General features: G+C 29.0%; 3 protein-coding genes across 3 annotated transcripts; 2 read left to right on the top strand and 1 right to left on the bottom strand.

Moving 5' to 3' along the window:
• Positions 1-3876: 3876 nt before the first annotated feature.
• LOC122853911 (trypsin alpha-4-like) lies at positions 3877-6439 on the bottom strand. The gene is made up of 5 exons (XM_044154319.1): positions 6377-6439; positions 6278-6284; positions 4387-4733; positions 4077-4310; positions 3877-3993 (listed from the first exon to the last, which is right to left on the bottom strand). Exons 1-5 carry the CDS (start codon positions 6437-6439, stop codon positions 3877-3879), a joined length of 768 nt encoding a protein of 255 aa, XP_044010254.1.
• Positions 6440-10341: 3902 nt separating this feature from the next.
• LOC122853910 (protein roadkill-like) lies at positions 10342-11094 on the top strand. Its single transcript, XM_044154318.1, has one exon. It carries the CDS (start codon positions 10342-10344, stop codon positions 11092-11094), a length of 753 nt encoding a protein of 250 aa, XP_044010253.1.
• Positions 11095-11850: 756 nt separating this feature from the next.
• On the top strand, positions 11851-17507 carry LOC122853909 (probable H/ACA ribonucleoprotein complex subunit 1). Its single transcript, XM_044154317.1, has 4 exons — positions 11851-11854; positions 16374-16553; positions 16872-17038; positions 17349-17507. The coding sequence occupies exons 1-4, from the start codon at positions 11851-11853 to the stop codon at positions 17505-17507; spliced, it is 510 nt and encodes a 169-aa protein (XP_044010252.1).
• Positions 17508-18391: the final 884 nt, after the last annotated feature.

Genomic DNA, 18391 nt, shown 5'->3' with positions numbered 1-18391 from the left:
TAAAATCTATATAAAAAAAAAATTTTGTCAAACGCCATCAGCAGAAAAAAAAAGCCCTAATGAGAACGATTTTGCCCCGTGAATACGGGTGCTGTTCACACAGACATAATGCAGCATACAATTTGTCTTTGTGTGCTTCAATATTTGTGCATGTGCATAAAATACCTCGCGCATCGAAGTGAAAAAAAATAAACCACTGCTTTATCCTCATGTTTGCAAAATATGCGCATGATCATGCAGATTAAAAGGTGCTTTCTTTTGTGTATTTATTTTTTTTCAATTCAATGCGCATGTCATGCGAACTTGAAGAGAGAACAGTGGCGTCGAAGAAATAATTGATGAAAGCACCTAAAGTGAAAAAAAATAAATACACAAAAGAAAGCACCTAATGGCGTCGAACAAATAATTCTTGAAAAATAAGAATTAAAACATAGCTAATCCAGTCTCTCATGTACTCCGCTATTGCAAACTGACTTTTTGCTGACTACACATTCAACTACACATGCGCAAAAATAAATCGGAAAAAATAAACACCCAAAAGAAAGCACCCAATAATACCCATTTACCGATTGTGCCTATATATTGTCTACATACTGGATTAATGCCTAGGGCCTAGTAGGAATCTCACTCTTCTATTTTCATCAGGCATATAGAACTACATGTATTTTTTTCTGGGCTTATTTTTTCCTTAACTGGAAATTTTTTTCTATGAGCAGAGACCGATTTTTGCGTTTGAGTGAAAGGAGGGGAAATGTGTTTAAAATTTATTTAATATCGTATGATAAATAAAAAGTTATAGGAAAAATGGCTAATGTTGCTTACCTATTAATTTATAGAGATATAATGGCTTCGGCTAAATTAATTGTTCAAAAGTTAACAGGTTAACAACATCTTTTCCTTAGCCATCTTTCCTATAGCTTTTAATTCAATTAAATTTATTAATTACTTAAATATATTCATTACAATCATCGAACGGAAATTCAATTGAACAGGTAAAGAAAAAACGCGACAGATAACGTAGAAACTAAGCTGATTAATCATCTTAATCAATTTTAATACAATAAAAGCTCAAACTCACAACAAGTAACATTTCACTTGTAAACATGACTGACCTAATTCTGAGAAATCTGAGCATGCGCTACGCGTAAAATTACTAGGAAAATTACGTGAACTAAGAATATATAACTAGTTTTAGGGAAATTAGGACGTCCATGTTTACAAGTTCGACACAACCCAACTTGTTACGCATGCTCAGTGCGTATTACAAGCGAATGTTAAGGCGTGTGGCCACTAGCATAGTTTTTCGAACAAGTTCTATGCCATTGTATGCCATAGTCCATTTATTACCAGAAACAACTGACTTTTTCAGTGATAACTGGGAATAATCTAGATGTTTCTGGTAATAAATGGACTATGGCATAGAACTTGTTCGAAAAACTATGATCGCGGCCACACGCCTTTAGGCGGCCCATATCTATGCTTACTAGACTTAGTCTAGGGTCCCTTGTGGCTCATAAGCCCACATAAAAATATATACACGTGGTGTTATACAGTGCTATGTCTCTGATTTTCATCGTGGATTAGCCTAAGTTCATCTATAAAAACAAGCAAATACGACTTTGCATACGGAAAATGTTTATTTAATCTAAAAACAAATATTAATTAACACTTATAATGTCAAAACAAGACATTATTTATATTACTGGTAAGGAATCTTGTGAATTTAAATATGAATGGACAATAATTGAAGACTTCGTTGCGTGTAAAAAAACAATTGAGTCACCAACTTTTTCATCTCATTCTTCTGATTTCAACGATAAATGGGTTTTAAAAATGATTCCAAATTATAGTCCCGCTGATGAATATATACATATTTCAGTAGAGCTACAACTTCAATCATTTAATGATACTTCACAATTACAAACAGAATGTAAAATATCAAATAATAATAAATATGAATTAACTAAAGCATATACTTTTACTAAATTCCAAGAAAAAATTAGATGGAATAATTATGTTTTTAGTTCAAACTTGCCAGGTAATATTTGCGAACCTTTACGAGATGGTAAACATAAAATTTGTTGTATGATAAAAATGTCTAAAAAACTAAAAAAAAATTCTGATGTAATTTTACGAAATATTGCAACACCACAACTGAGCGAGGACTGGAAAAAACTTTTTTTTAATGAAAAATCAGCTGATGTTACCATTAAAGTGGGTCAAAAATCATTTCGTGCAATCAAAGGCATTCTTGCAGTACGTAGTCCTGTTTTTGCTGCAATGTTTGATCATGAAGAATTCAAAGAAAATGAAATTGTCATTGAAAATATTGATGAAGGTGTTTTTGAAGAATTTTTACATTTTATTTATACTGATAGATCACCAAATGTTGACAAAATGCCAATGGAACTACTTGTGGTTGCCGAAAAATATCAGATTGATCGTCTTAAAAATATTTGTGAATATGTAATTGGTAAAACGATAAACTTCGATAATGTTGCAAGTACACTTGTTTGTTCTCATACATATAATCTTAAAAAACTAAATAAAAAGAGTTTAAAATTTATGAAAAAAAATCTACGAGATGTTTTGTCAAATGAGACATTTAAAATTTACAAAAAAAAACATCCTGAACTTTTTATGTGTGTTTTAGAAGATTTGCTATTGTCAGCAATATCATTTCAGTAAGTAATATAATAAACATATTCATCGGTGTCTTGTTTAAAAAAAAAAAAAAAAAAACTTAGTTTTCAATTGTAACAATTGTATTGTAATTTTGAAATAACTTACTTAATTTTTTTCTAAACCACTGTTCTAATAAATGAAAATGTTGAAAAAATAAAATTTTTATCAATACACCTATTTTTTAAAAAACCTTATTATCCTTTTTTTTAATTATTAAGTTTTCTTTTTTGAATAAATATTATTTCTAAATTCATTATTATTTTGTTATTAAATTCTATTATCATGTTTTCATGGTAATATTTAAATTCTATAATAACTATTATAAATACAAATTGAAGAAAAAAAAACTTGTGATTATCTTCTAAAGTATATATCAAGATCTTCAGGTGTCACATGCATTCTCGAATTACATTTCAAATTTGTTTTAATTGCATGTTTCATCAATATATAAATACACCTAGTAGCCCATGGATATAAAGCAACACTTTCTGATAAATTTAGCCTTTTTTTTCACAAAAATCATGTTCTTTTAAAAGCAACAAGTTTAACCTCCATATCAGTGGACAATCCCGTTAAAAAATGGACCGTATAGTATAAGTTTTTAAGGTGTGTTAAAAAAATTAGCATCAGTTATTCGCAACATACATAGTGATAGATATATTTTTTCAACGATCCGATCCTTGGCATGCAGCTTTCAGTATAACATTTAATTCACTTTTAACTTCACTTGTTTGTTAGTTTTTCTCACCTCTTGGATACTATTTTCAATGTTATATCATTTTCGGAAAGTTATTATTTTTTAATGGCTCATTGCTTTCATCTGGATTTAAAAAAATGAATAGATAAATAATTTTTTAATACATAAATTATACATTTATTATTTTAAATTATATCGATATACATATGTTGTTTTTAGTGAAGAATACTGTTGCACTTGTTGAAATGTTTTTCAGCGTTTGCTAATTCTAAATCAACGTATGGTGCACCTGATGTTGCATATCAATTGCAATACTAATATTATCTGAACTTGCACATTTACATATTAATTTTATTTCTATTTAAATCAATGAATAAAAAAAAATATCATGTTGAGATTCTTAATTTTATGTGTTATATTTAAAAATTATTTTCGAGCAGGATGGTTGTTTGATGATGATTATAACTTGTCAGTTAGGCTGTCTATATATATATTCACAAATATTTTGATAGGCGAATAAAAACATTGTATTCTTCATTTGTTTCACAGCCTCTTTTTGTTGCAATTCCAATGAGGGTGTTATTAGAAACCAGTACAGCATCATTGTCATTCTAAACGGATGATAAAAAACAAAAAAATTATAATGTATTTTTTCATTGAAAAATTAAAAATAAATAAATAAAATTGCTATTACCTTGCAAATGTCATATTTATGTTTGAGTGTACAAAAATATTTTTGACAATTTAATTCACCAACTACTTTGAGGCATTCATGTTCTGGCACAATTGATGTTTCAAATGTTTCTGGTAATTTAGATTCTTTTCCAGTTAAACCCCAACTAGCGACGTATTTTTCCGACTCATCCAGGTCATTTGTTACTGGCAGTTTGAGGATTTTATAATAATCATGGTCAATGTGATCATTCAACTGAAAGGATAAGAAAAATATGTATTTTTAATAATAAAGATGACAAAATTAATTTAATAAAATAATATATTCTTACCCATAACATGGCAATATTATCGTATGGATTTTTTTCAACGCATTTAACACTTGATACGTTATTTGGTTTATCAAATATTTCTCTATTGTTCCTGCGTACACCGAAAACTTGTAGATCAACAGCATCAAAGGCACCAGTTGATTGACATTTAACACAGTGAGCTGGAACAATAACTAGTCTACTAGCAACAATAGAACCTTGACAAATATGTGTACGCTTATGACGTACTGATACCAAAAATTGTTTATTCAAAGGTTTTGTGATCAATGACGACTCCAGAGCTCCGATTGAAGGTCTTAAAAACACCAGATAATTAAAAGGATTAATACGAGCTTCTAATCCCAATTCTAATAAAAAAAAAAAAAAACAATTATTTATAAATTATAATAAATTGTATTATTATTTAAAAAAAATCTATTAGGTGGCTATATTTTTCTATCAAACTTACCAATAACAAAGATTATAAAAAATCCTATTAAAATTTTCATTTTAAATGTGTTTTTATTGAATGATGATATTTTATAAATTAAAAAAAAATGACCAAGTATCTAGTTTATATACTAAAATGTCTAGATATTTTGAATGAAAAGTATTTTTTTGTAATGTTATTTATTGGGTAATTAATTTAAAAGTTTTCATCATGTTTTCTATATTTTATATTTACTTGGTGTGAATTTATTTGACGTGAGTAGTTGTGACAATGTTTGATCTTGTTTGATCAGTTTGTTGTATTTTATTTTCATTGAACATGTTAATAAATTATGTTGAGTATTTTAATTTTTTTTGTGATAAGAATTTCGTATGATCTTGAATAAAAATATTTTGACCATAACATTTGGAATATCCGGGTGGATAAATTATTGAAAAACAAAATACCAGCTATGAAATAATTATTCTATAATGAACGTTTTTATGTAACTTTCCAAAAATTTTTTTGATATGGTGGCTTTTCGACTAAACCGGACAAATCAATCATTAACAAGAAATGCAAGATAAAATTTGTAACATATATGCATAAATCAATTTATGATAAATAAAGAATAATTATAATTTTCAATATTCGTTTTATCGTATTTCCCTTATTTTTTATTCTTTCGACAGTTAATATGTAAACTTTATAAATTTTATTTTTCTATCACAAAATTTAAAAAATAAAAAAGATTTATCATTTTACTACAATATTATTTTGTTTATCTTTTTAAGATAATAAATATCTGGTTCCCACCAATCACTATTAGTAAACACTTGAAGTAAAAAAAAAAAAAGATAATTACAAGTAAATTTAATAATTTTGTTTCAAGACTATTGAGTTAAAAGCTAGTCAAAATATTTTTTTATTATCTTGAGGCAAGAAATAACAACTGAATAAAAATAAATTGATACCGTAAATTTATTGAAATCAGAACATTATTTATTATTTTCAATAAATTATTAGTAATAAAACTTTTGAATGTTTCCTGTAAATAAATGATAAAGTATTAGCAGTTAAATTAGTAGTTAAATTAAGTAAACCGTATATGTTTTAAAGATTTTAAAAAACAATAAGGTGTACAATTTTTTAAACCTAATTTAAAATCAAATATTTATATCTTTCATTTAAAAATATAGACAAAAACAATAATCATTATAAAGTGTATTATTCTTCAAAAGAACTGAGGAACATTAATGCTGGGTTATCCAAAAATTCGGAAATATCATTATTAACTTTGAAAGAAACATATACCGCTAACAATGGTTTAGAGTCTTTTTTCAATTTGACAATTTCGTCGGCAACTTCAATAGCTGCTTTTGTATTTTTAATATGGAGAGATTTTAAATTTGGTCAATTTTTAACAAGTTCAATCACTGAGCTATTAGTGATTTAAATGCAATTCGATATGTTCAAGTATACTATTGTCCTGTTGGTGTTTCACGTAGATAAATTTCATTTTTACTTATTCTGGTAGGTGAGTCAATCTATTTGAAAAAACATTATCAACGCGGTACTTACCTCTTCTTTCGCAACTAACATGAATGTTTCAACCCATTGAATATCAATTGCAACAGTCTCCATATTTCGGGTTAATCTATAAAAAAAAAAAAAAAATTATTGGGTTATTTAATTGACAACATATTATTGATTATTCATTATTTCATACAATTAATAATAGGTTCATTGAATTTGAGAAAAACCTCAAATGAATATGAATAATTTGATGGAATATAATTGATGATTTTTTAGCACTGTACCTTTTTTTTTATTAAGCACGTGGTTGAAATGATGTCTATAGAAGTTATAACTTTACTAAGTTCACCAACTTTTCTCTACCCGTTTGAACCTGTTTAAAAACCACCTGTAAGATTAAGCAACCAATGCAACTGCAGTTTCCCATGCCTCACATGGGGTGCATTCCTTTAATAAAAAATTTTTTTTCGTTTTGCAATTTCGCCCTGTAATACCGACTAAAAACTAGAAACAGAAACAACGACAAAAGTGATAAATTTCTCTATGCAATATTCCAGGCTTTACAGTTTACGATAATGTGTGGTACGAGCTATGTGATAACAAACAATCACAACGAGTCAATTTTTTATTTATTTCAGTTTGATATAAGCATTGAACAGTTATCCATCTAATAATTGGAAGCCAAAAAAAATAATGTCATGTGCCAGTACTGCCACTACAAGAAACAGCTTTTTCCTATAAAATTTTGGCCGGTATTACAGGGAGAAATTGCAAAACGAAAAAAAATTTTTTATTGAAGGAATGCACCCATTGCATCACCACTCTCAAAAAGATTTAGAGATACCTGTTTTTGCGCACCTCAGAGTTGCCAACCCACAGTATACACAAAAAAAATATATAAAATGAATAATTTCAAAATCCCTGGTGAAACCTTCTCCCGCATATGAAACAATATGAAACTATACTATATTTCTTTACCCTTTTAAAATAATTGCCATCATATTGTTCTATTCTAAATTGAAACGAATTGACCTAGGGGCCGGTTTTTTCGTCCACCATTACAGTTAAGGTCGAAAGTAAATCCCATCGACGACCGAAATTTGGGCCCGAGAGGGTGCGCATCTGTGCGAATCTACATATGGTTATAAAAAATATTATCAGTACCCCTCTGCCCAAAATATCCACTATATACTCAAGAAGACTAGAAATATTGGGGAGCGTTCGATAGCTGGCCGAGGGCCTCGGCCTGGGTCAACAGAAAGACAACTTGATAAATCGAAAACTTGCTATGAGAAAATTCCATTTAAATATTCGAAATTGTAATATAGCAGTGCTGACACTACGAACATATGGAATAAACCATGATGAGAAATTGGCCAATTCTTTGGCCTCGGCCAGCTATTGAACTGCTATCGAACGCTCTCCAGCACCCGTATGACCCGTATTCAGAGGATGTTCTCATTAGGGCGTTTTTTTCCGATGGTGGCGTTTGTGGAGCTATGTGAAATCTATATAAAAAAAATTTTGTCAAGCGCCATCAGCGGAAAAAAAAGCCCTAATGAGAACAATTTTGCCCCGTGAATACGGGTGCAGGAAGACTTACTCCCTATGGGCTCAAACTCACAACAAGCAACATTTCGCTTGTAAACATGGCCGACATAATTCTGAGGGATCTGAGCATGCGCTACACGCCAAATTACTATAAAAATCACGTCATCTAGGAATATATAACTAGTTTTATGAGAATTAGGACGGCCATGTTTACAAGTTTGACACAGTCTAACTTGTTGCGCATGCTCAGTCCATTTTACAAGCAAAATGTTGCTTGTCGTGAGGGCTCAAACTCACGACAAGCAACATTTCGCTTGTAAACATGGCCGCTGTTCCTACGGACCTACTGGGCATGCGCGAATCCGTGATTTCAGTATGAGCTGTGCTATTGTCACGGTTCAAAAAATAAATAAATATAACCTTATCTCAATATTGATGTTTTGATTGAATTTTGGAGTATTTTTTAAATTCTTTTTTAATTGAACACTTTGGCTCAAGGTTTTGTTTATATATTTTTTTTTGTGTAATGTGGTGTCATGCCCAAATGTTTTTATAATTATTTGGTTTTTATTCATGTAGCACTACTGACAGCTGACTATTTACACTGCATATAAACACAGTGCCTCCTTGTGACTTATATCACGGATTTGCGCATGCTCAGATCGCTCAGAATTATGTCGGCCATGTTTACAAGCGAAATGTTGCTTGTCGTGAGTTTGAGCCCTGAGTTTGAGACATGGAGGTGAATAAGGAGTGTAAGCTTTGATTTTTTACTGTGTTAAAGCATAGGCTGTCACTGAAGCCTAAATTTCGGAGTAAGTCAGTTCGAAAAACTACCAGCTGCAGCGCTGACATCGACCATTGACCAAAAAGAGAGATAGAACAAAATATTCTTATTCACTCTAGCCTGTACAATTATGTTTACCTTTTTTCACCATTCAGGTGCAGTTTAATTATTAATATGATATGACTTTATTAATTAAATTTTCCACTGAATTCTAATTTTTTATTTTTCGATAAAGTTAAAGGACATCTTACAGCTACTCAAATTGTTAGAGAGATGTCATTTCTTGAGAATCTTTTTATAATTTCTTGAATTGAAACGAAGTATTAATTTTAATGTGGTTTTAATTACACCCTTTTAGCGATTAAATAAAAAAATAAATCAATAAAATGTCATACATAATTTTCAGGATAGAATTAATTTTGTTTGTTCAGAATAAAATATGATCTCTTATAGTGTACAGTTATTCTTACTTTTATTTGATAATACGTTATAAAATTAATTTTCAGACACATAAATCAGACAAAAGAAAGAGACTTAACACACAAGTTCTAAAAAAACAATTAATCTATTAATTAGTTAAATTCAATCCATTTATTGTAAAATATTTGTAATTAAAGTAGATTAAATCTGACATTAACAGTATTTGCACTACAAACAACACAAAAAGTAAACAAACAGTAAGTAAAATAATACACGTGACACTGTCGTTCGAGTTCGATTCCAGCGCCCTCATTTACTCCGAAATGTCGGCTTCAGTAAAAAAGCAAAGCTTACACTCCTTATTCACCTCCATGGTTTGAGACCTATCTCACCTGTATATAAAAACCGTAGCGCTATGCGATCGCCGTGAGCAGTAGAATCTTCATCGCTAGAAATCTTGCATCGAAAAACATGTTCCTTATTGTGAGCAGCGCAGTGCATAGGCTGATTTCCACCAAAGATCTTGCAGCAAGATCTTTCATCACTAGATAATTACTAGAATTTTAGTGGAAATCAGCCTTAAAAAGCCTTGCAAGACTATCGCAGCCAATGGGACATGTTCCATTTTTTCGTGCAAGATCTTGCTGCAAGAACTTGCATGAGATTTCTATAGCGTGGAGATACCGCTTTAGTATATCGCAATTTTAAACTTCCGGGCTTCTAAGTGACTTTTGGAACGGACCCTTAGTTGAATTGCCCTCCAAAAGTATCTAAAAGCCAACTAGATAGCAAGAGTTTATGATAGGGGAAAGCTGTCTCTTCCACATTTCTTTTCATGAGAGCCCACCAGAGTAAAGGCTTGTGGCCACTAGCATAGTTTTTCGACCAAGTTCTATGCCATAGTCCATTTATTACCAGAAACATCTAGATTATTCCCAGTTATCACTGAAAAAGTCAGTTGTTTCTGGTAATAAATGGACTATGGCATAGAACTTGTTCGAAAAACTATGCTAGTGGCCACACGCCTTAAGTAAGTGCGAGCTACACGCTCGATCCCCCCATCTTGCCAGTTAGCTTTTACAGCTTTTTTCACGTTGTGCCTATAGCAGCCTACAGTGGAAATCAACTCTCATTTGCATCGTGGTCCGTGCCCCGTGGATTAGCTTAAGTTAAATTATACAAACAAGCAGATACGATTTTGCCAAAAAAAAAGTTTATTTCGTCTAAAAACAAATATTAGTTAACACCCATAATGTCAAAACAAGACGTTATTTATGTTCGTGGTATAGAATCTTGTGAATTTAGGTATGAATGGACAATTGAAAACTTCATTGACTGTAACGAACTAATTGAATCACCAATTTTTTCATCTCATTATTCTGATTTTAACGATAAATGGATTTTAATAATATATCCATACTATAGATTCATTGATGATAAACCATATATTATGGTAGAGCTACAACTTCAATCATTTAATAATACTTCACAATTACGAGCAAAATGTACAATATCAAATGATGATATGAATGAAGTAACTAAGTCACATACTTTTAGTGAATTTCAAGAAAAAATCAGATGGAATAATTATAGAGTTTTGAATTCAACCAGTCCAGGTGCAATTTATAGGCGTGTACAAGATGGTAAACTTAAAATTTGTTGTACCATAACGATGTCTAAAGAATTAACGAATGATTGCGCTGTAGTTTCAACATTTATTGAACCACCACAACTAAGTCAAGACTTCAAAAAACTTTTGTTGAATGAAAAATCAGCTGATGTTACCATTGAAGTAGGTCGAAAATCATTTCGTGCAATCAAAGGCGTTCTTGGAGCACGCAGTCCTGTTTTTTCTGCAATGTTTGATCATCAAGATCTCAAAGAAAATAAAAAAAACATAGTTGTCATTACAGATATTGATGAAGATGTTTTTGAAGAATTTCTACATTTTATTTATACAGGTGAATCACCAAATATTGACAAAATGCCAATGGAACTACACTGAGAAAAAAAATGTCTGCATTTAAGAGAAAAGTTGCTTAAATATAGCAAAATTTTGCTTGAAAGTTTTAGGCTTTGATTTAAAAAAAAAATGTATTAAATTGAGCATAATATTTTTTAATTAAAGCAATTTATTTGCTTTAATTTAAGACAGTTTTCTTTTTATTTAAGAGAAAAGAGAATTAATTTAAGAGAAACTTTGCTAAAAAGGAAGCAAAAATATCCTTTAAATCAAGCGAATAAGCGGTCTAGTTAAAACAAAAGTTGCTAAAATTAAATGACATTTGATTTTATTTAATGGGTAAATCGTTTAATTTAAGGATAATATTGATTGAATTAATAGAAAATTGTTTTTATACAAATGATAAATGAATTAATTTAAAAAAATTATGAATCAATTCAAGACAAAAAGCGATCTAGTTAAGACACAAGTTGCTAAAATTGAGCGACATTTCATTTAATTTAATGGGTAAGTCGTTTAACTTGAGGAAATTATCGATTAATTTGAAAAAATTATGAATCAATTTAAAGCAGAAAAGCGTTCTAATCAAGACGAAAGTTGCTAAAATTGAGCGACATTTCTTTTAATTTAATGGTTAAGTCGTTTAATTTGAGGATAATATTGATTAAGTTAATAGAAAATTGTTTTTATACAAAAGAAAAATGGATTAATTCAAAAAAATTATGAATCAATTTAAAACAAAAAGCGATCTAGTTAAGACACAAGTTGCTAAAATTAAGCAACAATTGATTCAATCCAATGGGTAAGTCGTTTAACTTGAGGAAATTATCGATTAATTTAAAAAAATTCTGAATCAATTTAAAGCAGAAAAGCGATCTAATCAAGACAGACGTTGCTAAAATTGAGCGACATTTCATTCAATTTAATGGTTAAGTCATTTAATTTAAGGAAGTTATAGATTAAATTAATAGAAAATTGTTTTTATTTTTGATTAAAAGAAATGAAAATAAAAAAAAAAATTATTTTTTTATTTTTCCTTTTTTTTCAGGACTTATTTTATTTTACACTTGAAGATTTAATTGTTTTTTTTTTTTTTTTTTGTCCTAACCGAGCCTCGAACCTCTGCCTAATCTAAACCTATCTAAACCTATACTTTTGGTGCGTTACCCCCTGAACCATCGCGCGTTAACGTATCAGAGACAAAATTATGAAGCCCTTGAATCAAAAGTTTCATCACATCCCGATAGGCTGGTTGGTTTTATTTTTTTTAGCAACTTTTTCTCTCAGTGTACTTGCTGTTGCTGAAAAATATCAGGTTGATCGTCTTAAAAATATTTGTGAAGGTGTAATTAGCAAAACGATAAACTTAGATAATGTTGCAAGTAGACTTGTTTTTTCTGATACATATAATCTTAAAAAACTAAATAAAACAAGTTTAAGATTTATGAAAAAAAATTTACAAGCTGTTATGTCAAATAAGACATTTCAAGTTTACAAAAAAAAAAATCCTGAAGTTTTTATGAGTGTTTTAGAGGAGTTGCTAATGTCAGCAAAAACCTTTAAGTCATAAAATAAATATATTCATTGATGTTTTGTTTGGAAAAAAAAATTTTTGACTTTATATATCGTATTAACATTTTAAAATAACTTAAATTTGTTTATAAACCACTATTCTAATAAATAAAAATATTGAAAACATTAATTTTTTCGCAATACACTTATTTAAAAACGTCTTATCCTTCTTTTAATTATTGAGTTTTTTTTTTGAAAAATAAATATTATTTCTAAATTTAGTTAAACTCTGTATTATCATGTATTTATAATAATATTTAAATTCTATAATAATCATTATAAATACAAATTTGAAAAAATAAAAAAAAAACTTCTGATTATATTCTAAATATGTATCAAGATTTTAAGATGTCACATGCATTCTCAAATTACATCTTAAATTTGTTTTAATTTTGTAATGCAATGCTTGTTGCTTATGAAAATGCACCTAGTATAGCCCATGGATATAAAGCGACACTTTCTGATAAATTTATCCTTTTTTTTTCACAAAAATCATGTTCTTTTGAAACGCAACATGTTTAACCTCCATATCAGTAGACAATTTTCTTAAAAAAATAAAAAATAATATTAATTTTTAAGGTGTGTTAAAAAAATTAGCATCATATATTTGAAATATACATATAATGATTGATATATTTTTCTAACGATCTGATGTATTTCTCACTTGACATGCAGCTTTCAGTATAACATTTAATTCACTTTTGACTTCCTTTGTTTGTTGATTTTTCTCACCTCTTGGATACTATTTTCAATACTATACCTATATCATTTTCAGAAAATTATTATTTCTTAATGGCTCATTGCTTTTATCTAGATTTGAAAAAATGAAAAGATGAATAACATTTTAATACATAAATTATTCATTTATTATTTTAAATTATATCGATATACATATAAGTAGTTTTTAGTGAAGAATACTGTTGCACTTGTTGAAATGTTTTTCAGCGTTTGCTGATTTTAAATCAACGCACGTATGGTGCACATGATGTTGCATATATCAATAGCAATACTATATAGATTACTATCAGATTACTATCTGAACTAGCACATTTTCATATCAATTTTATTTCTATAAATAAATTTATAAAAAATAATATCATGTTGAGATTCTTAATTTTATGTGTTATTTAAAAATTATTTTCGAGCAGGATGGTTGTTTGATGATGATTATAACTTGTCGCTTGGGCTGTCTATATATATATATTCACAAATATCTTGATACGCCATCCACGATATATATATTTTCGGGGGGGGGAGGTTCTTGGTAGTGGGTGTCTGTGTTCCATCTGGATAGGCACACACATCTACCATAGCCAAGAAATATGAGACAACACGACAAATAAAAGAAAGAGAACAACAGCTAACGATAGAAAATTTAATAATTAAAAATTGAATATCTATTAAAATCCACAGAGAAAAATGATGAGGGCTTAACAAATCCATATTCAAAAATTCTACAAAGTAATTAAAAAAAAAACAGCAATATTTTACAAAAATTTTTTTAACTACAAGCGTAAATTTGGGTTTTATCCCTATCCTTGTGTGCTAAAGTTGGGGTGTGTGAACAAATTTATTTCTAGTAAAATCGCCCTGGTAGAAATTTACCGGTAAAATCGACATAACATATAAATAACGTGTGTAACCTAAAATTTTTTCCTATGCTTATTCATGTTATCTCGATATTTCTACCAGTGCGCTATTTAAAATTTTTTAAATCAATAATTTATACAGGATGTACGGTTAATGGCGCACGTGGGGAACATTACGTTATTGTTGACAATATTTTAAGAAAAATAGTTTTTACAGCTACGCTGTATAATTACCAGACAACTTTGTGAAAAATAATAATAATAAAAAAAGAATCTTCATTTTAAAATTTCTTGATCGTAGATTTTTCTAAACGGACGGAGTAGTATAGTTTTATAGTATAGTATTATTCAATGCAATGGTTAAAACCGAATGGTCAACTCAATGTTTCGGTCACTGTTTTATGTACAGAGCTACAGATGCGTGTTGATGACGTCAATGCAAAAGCGATAGACAATAGATTACATTTTTCATCGAAAACTACCAGAAAGGAAATCGGTAAACTCAGTTCCACCAAATGTGACCAGGTATACTTTTTAATGTATTTAAACAGTTAGAAAACAATGGCCCAGGGGGTAACCATGAGGTGTCACGGAACTGAATTCACCTAGGTCCAGAGATTGACGTCTACGAATTTATTTATTTCGAACTCATAAATATGAAAAAATCTTATTATTATCAAATTTTATAAATTAATTATTTTCGGTCAACTAATACAATAATTTTTCATCGAATAGAAATTTTTTTTTTTAAAAAACTCGATAACCTGTCTAGGTGAAAACTGTAAGTTAAATATTTTTATTAACAAATGCATGGCGCCGTTAAAATCAATATTTTTTAATAATTATTTTTTTATTTTAAAGAGCAGAACGTAAGCTAATTTGGACTGATTAAAACGGAATTTGTACCCCAATAATTAAAGCAGATATGCAATTGTTAATATTATCATTTTGGAGTAAATAATTTTTTTTTGTTGTTATTCTTGAGGTACAAATTCCGGGCTTGGTGGTACAAATTAGTACAAATTATTCTGCGCCTGTAGTAATTTTTTTCCCCCCTAAGTCATCTAAAAAAAATTCGATTTTTAACCCTTTCTCCACCTTTTAATTTTGAGGTACAAATTAAATCAATGGCGGTACAAATTAGTACAAATTAAGACGCTTCTAATGAGTATCCTAGATAATTTTTCTAGGACTTATGCAGGCCAGGTTCACGCACCCCTAAAGTTGCCAACTTTGACATCAATTATCTACAAGAAACCACACATGAAAATTGTGAAATATTTCATGGAAATAGATAATTATTCAGGCTTTCATTGAAGCCCAAAAAATCAAAAATTCATCGAGGGAAAATTATCTTTACTTTCGACCTTAAATTAATCTTTTAAACTATTTACTTATTAAAAAACCCCCTAAAAAATATCCACAAAAATAAAAAACTACTCATAATTTACTTTGTTTTTTAAAAAAAAAATTTAATATTTGATGGAAAATTATTGTATTAGTTGACCGAAAATAATTAATTTATAAAATTTGATAATAATAAGATTTTTTCATACTTATGAGTTCGAAATAAATAAATTCGTAGACGTCAATCTCTGGACCTAGGTGATTTCAGTTCCGTGACACCTCATGGTTACCCCCTGGGCCATTGTTTTGTAACTGTTTAAATACATTAAAAAGTATACCTGGTCACATTTGGTGGAACTCAGTTTACAGATTTCCTTTCTGGTAGTTTTCGATGAAAAATGTAATCTATTGTCTATCGCTTTTGCATTGACGTCATCAACACGCATCTGTAGCTCTGTATATAAAACAGTGACCAAAACATTGAGTTGACCATTCGGTTTTAACCATTGCATTGAATAGTACTACTACTACTCCGTCCGTTTAGAAAAATCTACGATCAAGAAATTTTAAAATGAAGATTCTTTTTTTATTATTATTATTTTTCACAAAGTTGTCGGGTAATTATATAAATTATTGATTTAAAAAATTTTAAATAGCGCCCTGGTAGAAATATCGAGATAACATAAATAAGCATAGGAAAAAATTTTCGGTTACACACGTTATTTATATGTTAAGTCGATTTTACCGGTAAATTTCTACCAGGGCGATTTTACTAGAAATAAATCTGTTAATTATAATTTTTTTTTATTTAAGGTGTTTATTTAGGTGGTGGCCGTGGAGGAGGAGGTGGAGGAGGAGGTGGAGGCCGTGGAGGAGGAGGTCGTTCCAGTGGTGGGTTTCGTGGTAGTGGACCTCCCTCAATATTCGTCTTATTTGGAGGTGGACAATACTCAGAAAGTGGATCAACAAATAATGGGGAAGGAGCTATCTTAGGTGATAATTTATTATTTGAAAAAAAAAAGAAAAAAGAAATCAATTAATGCATCTACGAAAATAATTACTAGATGATGTCCAATTGATAATGTTAATATTAAGCATCATGCGGGGTTACAACTCATATACAGCTTATTTGTACTTGTGCGTTGTCTAGATTATCAGCAAAATATATAGTTTTATTAAAAAAATTAAAATTCGAAATTCAAGACTATTATTTAGTATTTAAAAAAATATTGTTTATCTATGTATATATATATATAAACTATAGTTCGTCATTTAATTTACTTAAATATATGTATGACTTTTATGTTTCAGTTATTCTCTTTGTCCCAGTTCTGATTGGCATAATAATGTGTATCATAATATCATGTTATGAAGAAGATGATAAGGATACTGTTGTTGTGACAAATAATAGCGAAGTTGTAAATGTTAATCAGCCTCAACCTACTACTAGTGTTTTTCATGTAGGACCATCAGTTGTGGTTTGCGATCCACCACCACCATATATCACTTGCACCGATGACGTTATTGTCATTGACTCATAAGGTATTTTATTTATATTTTTTACAACTCTTTTATTTTTCTTGTATGTTATTACGCAAATATTATGAATGTGTTCAATGAAATTTGTATTGATTTATTATAATACGATTTTATACGATACTAAAAATATCAATCATACCAAAAAATAACATTATATTGAATATAATTTTCTTTTTCAGATGTCATTATTGTGTCAATTTCTGTTCTATTGTCACATCAAGTTTAGATGAATATTTGAATGCAATATAGATACAGTATTATAATCTACGTTTAATTGGTTTTGGTGCAATTGATACTTTTTTTGGTTTACAAAGATCAAGAACACATGGCCGATCATCATTTAATGAGTGTAAACATGTTGAAGTTGATAGTACTAATAATGCAATTGAAATAAAGGTATTTCCATAAACATGTTTCGGATAATAAATGTTAGCTTTTTTGATTTGTTATTGTTTTTCAACCTAGTTTTTTTTTTTTTTATATATCTTACGTTTTAAATATTTTTAAAAAAAAAACGTATGCTTAATCGAAAAATAAATAAATTAATAAACAAATGGAATTAATTTAAAATTATTAGGATATTTATTTAAAAATAATTTTTTTTTATGTCATCATGATTTAATCCTATAAAAAAAAGAACAAGGTACTAATAGCTAACTTCATGTGACGCCGCTTTATTCGTGATTCTATTGGCTGACGCTGTCGACACATTCATTTTCATTAGCTCACACACACATACACGTTATACGTTCGACACATTCAATAAATCGATATATTTAAAATAGTGGCTAAATTAATTTAATATGCAATTTAATGGTAATGAATACTATTGAGTAAACTGTAAACAAAATAATAGACAAATACCTTGCCTCATTGTCACAGATGCAATAATGTCAAATATATTTTATTTATTTAGTGTGATTTAGAGTGAATTTAGAGTTAAATTATTTTATATAGTTGGCAAGAAGACTAGAGTCTTCTTGATAGTTGGGTAAGTTTTACATAATTACAGTTTGATGTCCATTGGACCAGCTTGGACCACAAAATCTTTAATCTACTCTAATCACATTTTATGTTTATTATCAATTGAGTTATCACTGATAACTTATCAGTTGAACAAATTATATAATAATTTAAAATATTAATAGCATGGAGTATACTGCAGTTATTTTGAACTAACCTTATTATTATTTATATTACTTATGTGATTATACCCACCAGCTGTTGATAATTAAAAAATTATCATTTCCATTCTATGATGACAATTTGATTCTTCAAATTTAACAAGTACT

The sequence above is a fragment of the Aphidius gifuensis genome, linkage group LG4 (genome assembly GCF_014905175.1).
Source record: "Aphidius gifuensis isolate YNYX2018 linkage group LG4, ASM1490517v1, whole genome shotgun sequence".
In the NCBI taxonomy this organism is placed as follows: domain Eukaryota; kingdom Metazoa; phylum Arthropoda; class Insecta; order Hymenoptera; family Braconidae; genus Aphidius; species Aphidius gifuensis.
Note: the sequence above shows the minus strand (reverse complement) of the source record. Positions and strands in the feature narration are given on the sequence as shown.

Bases quoted from the DNA above. Each gene is read 5' to 3' on its own strand.
- LOC122853911 (XM_044154319.1), bottom strand. From the start codon at position 6,439: ATGGAGACTGTTGCAATTGATATTCAATGGGTTGAAACATTCATGTTA. The intron at 4,311-4,386 runs GTAAGAATATAT...TTATCCTTTCAG, and splicing joins ATAATATTGCCATGTTATGG to TTGAATGATCACATTGACCA. The intron at 3,994-4,076 runs GTAATAGCAATT...TCATCCGTTTAG, and splicing joins ATAAATATGACATTTGCAAG to AATGACAATGATGCTGTACT.
- LOC122853910 (XM_044154318.1), top strand. From the start codon at position 10,342: ATGTCAAAACAAGACGTTATTTATGTTCGTGGTATAGAATCTTGTGAA.
- LOC122853909 (XM_044154317.1), top strand. The intron at 16,554-16,871 runs GTGATAATTTAT...TTTATGTTTCAG, and splicing joins TGGGGAAGGAGCTATCTTAG to TTATTCTCTTTGTCCCAGTT. The intron at 17,039-17,348 runs GTTTGCGATCCA...AATGCAATATAG, and splicing joins ATGTAGGACCATCAGTTGTG to ATACAGTATTATAATCTACG.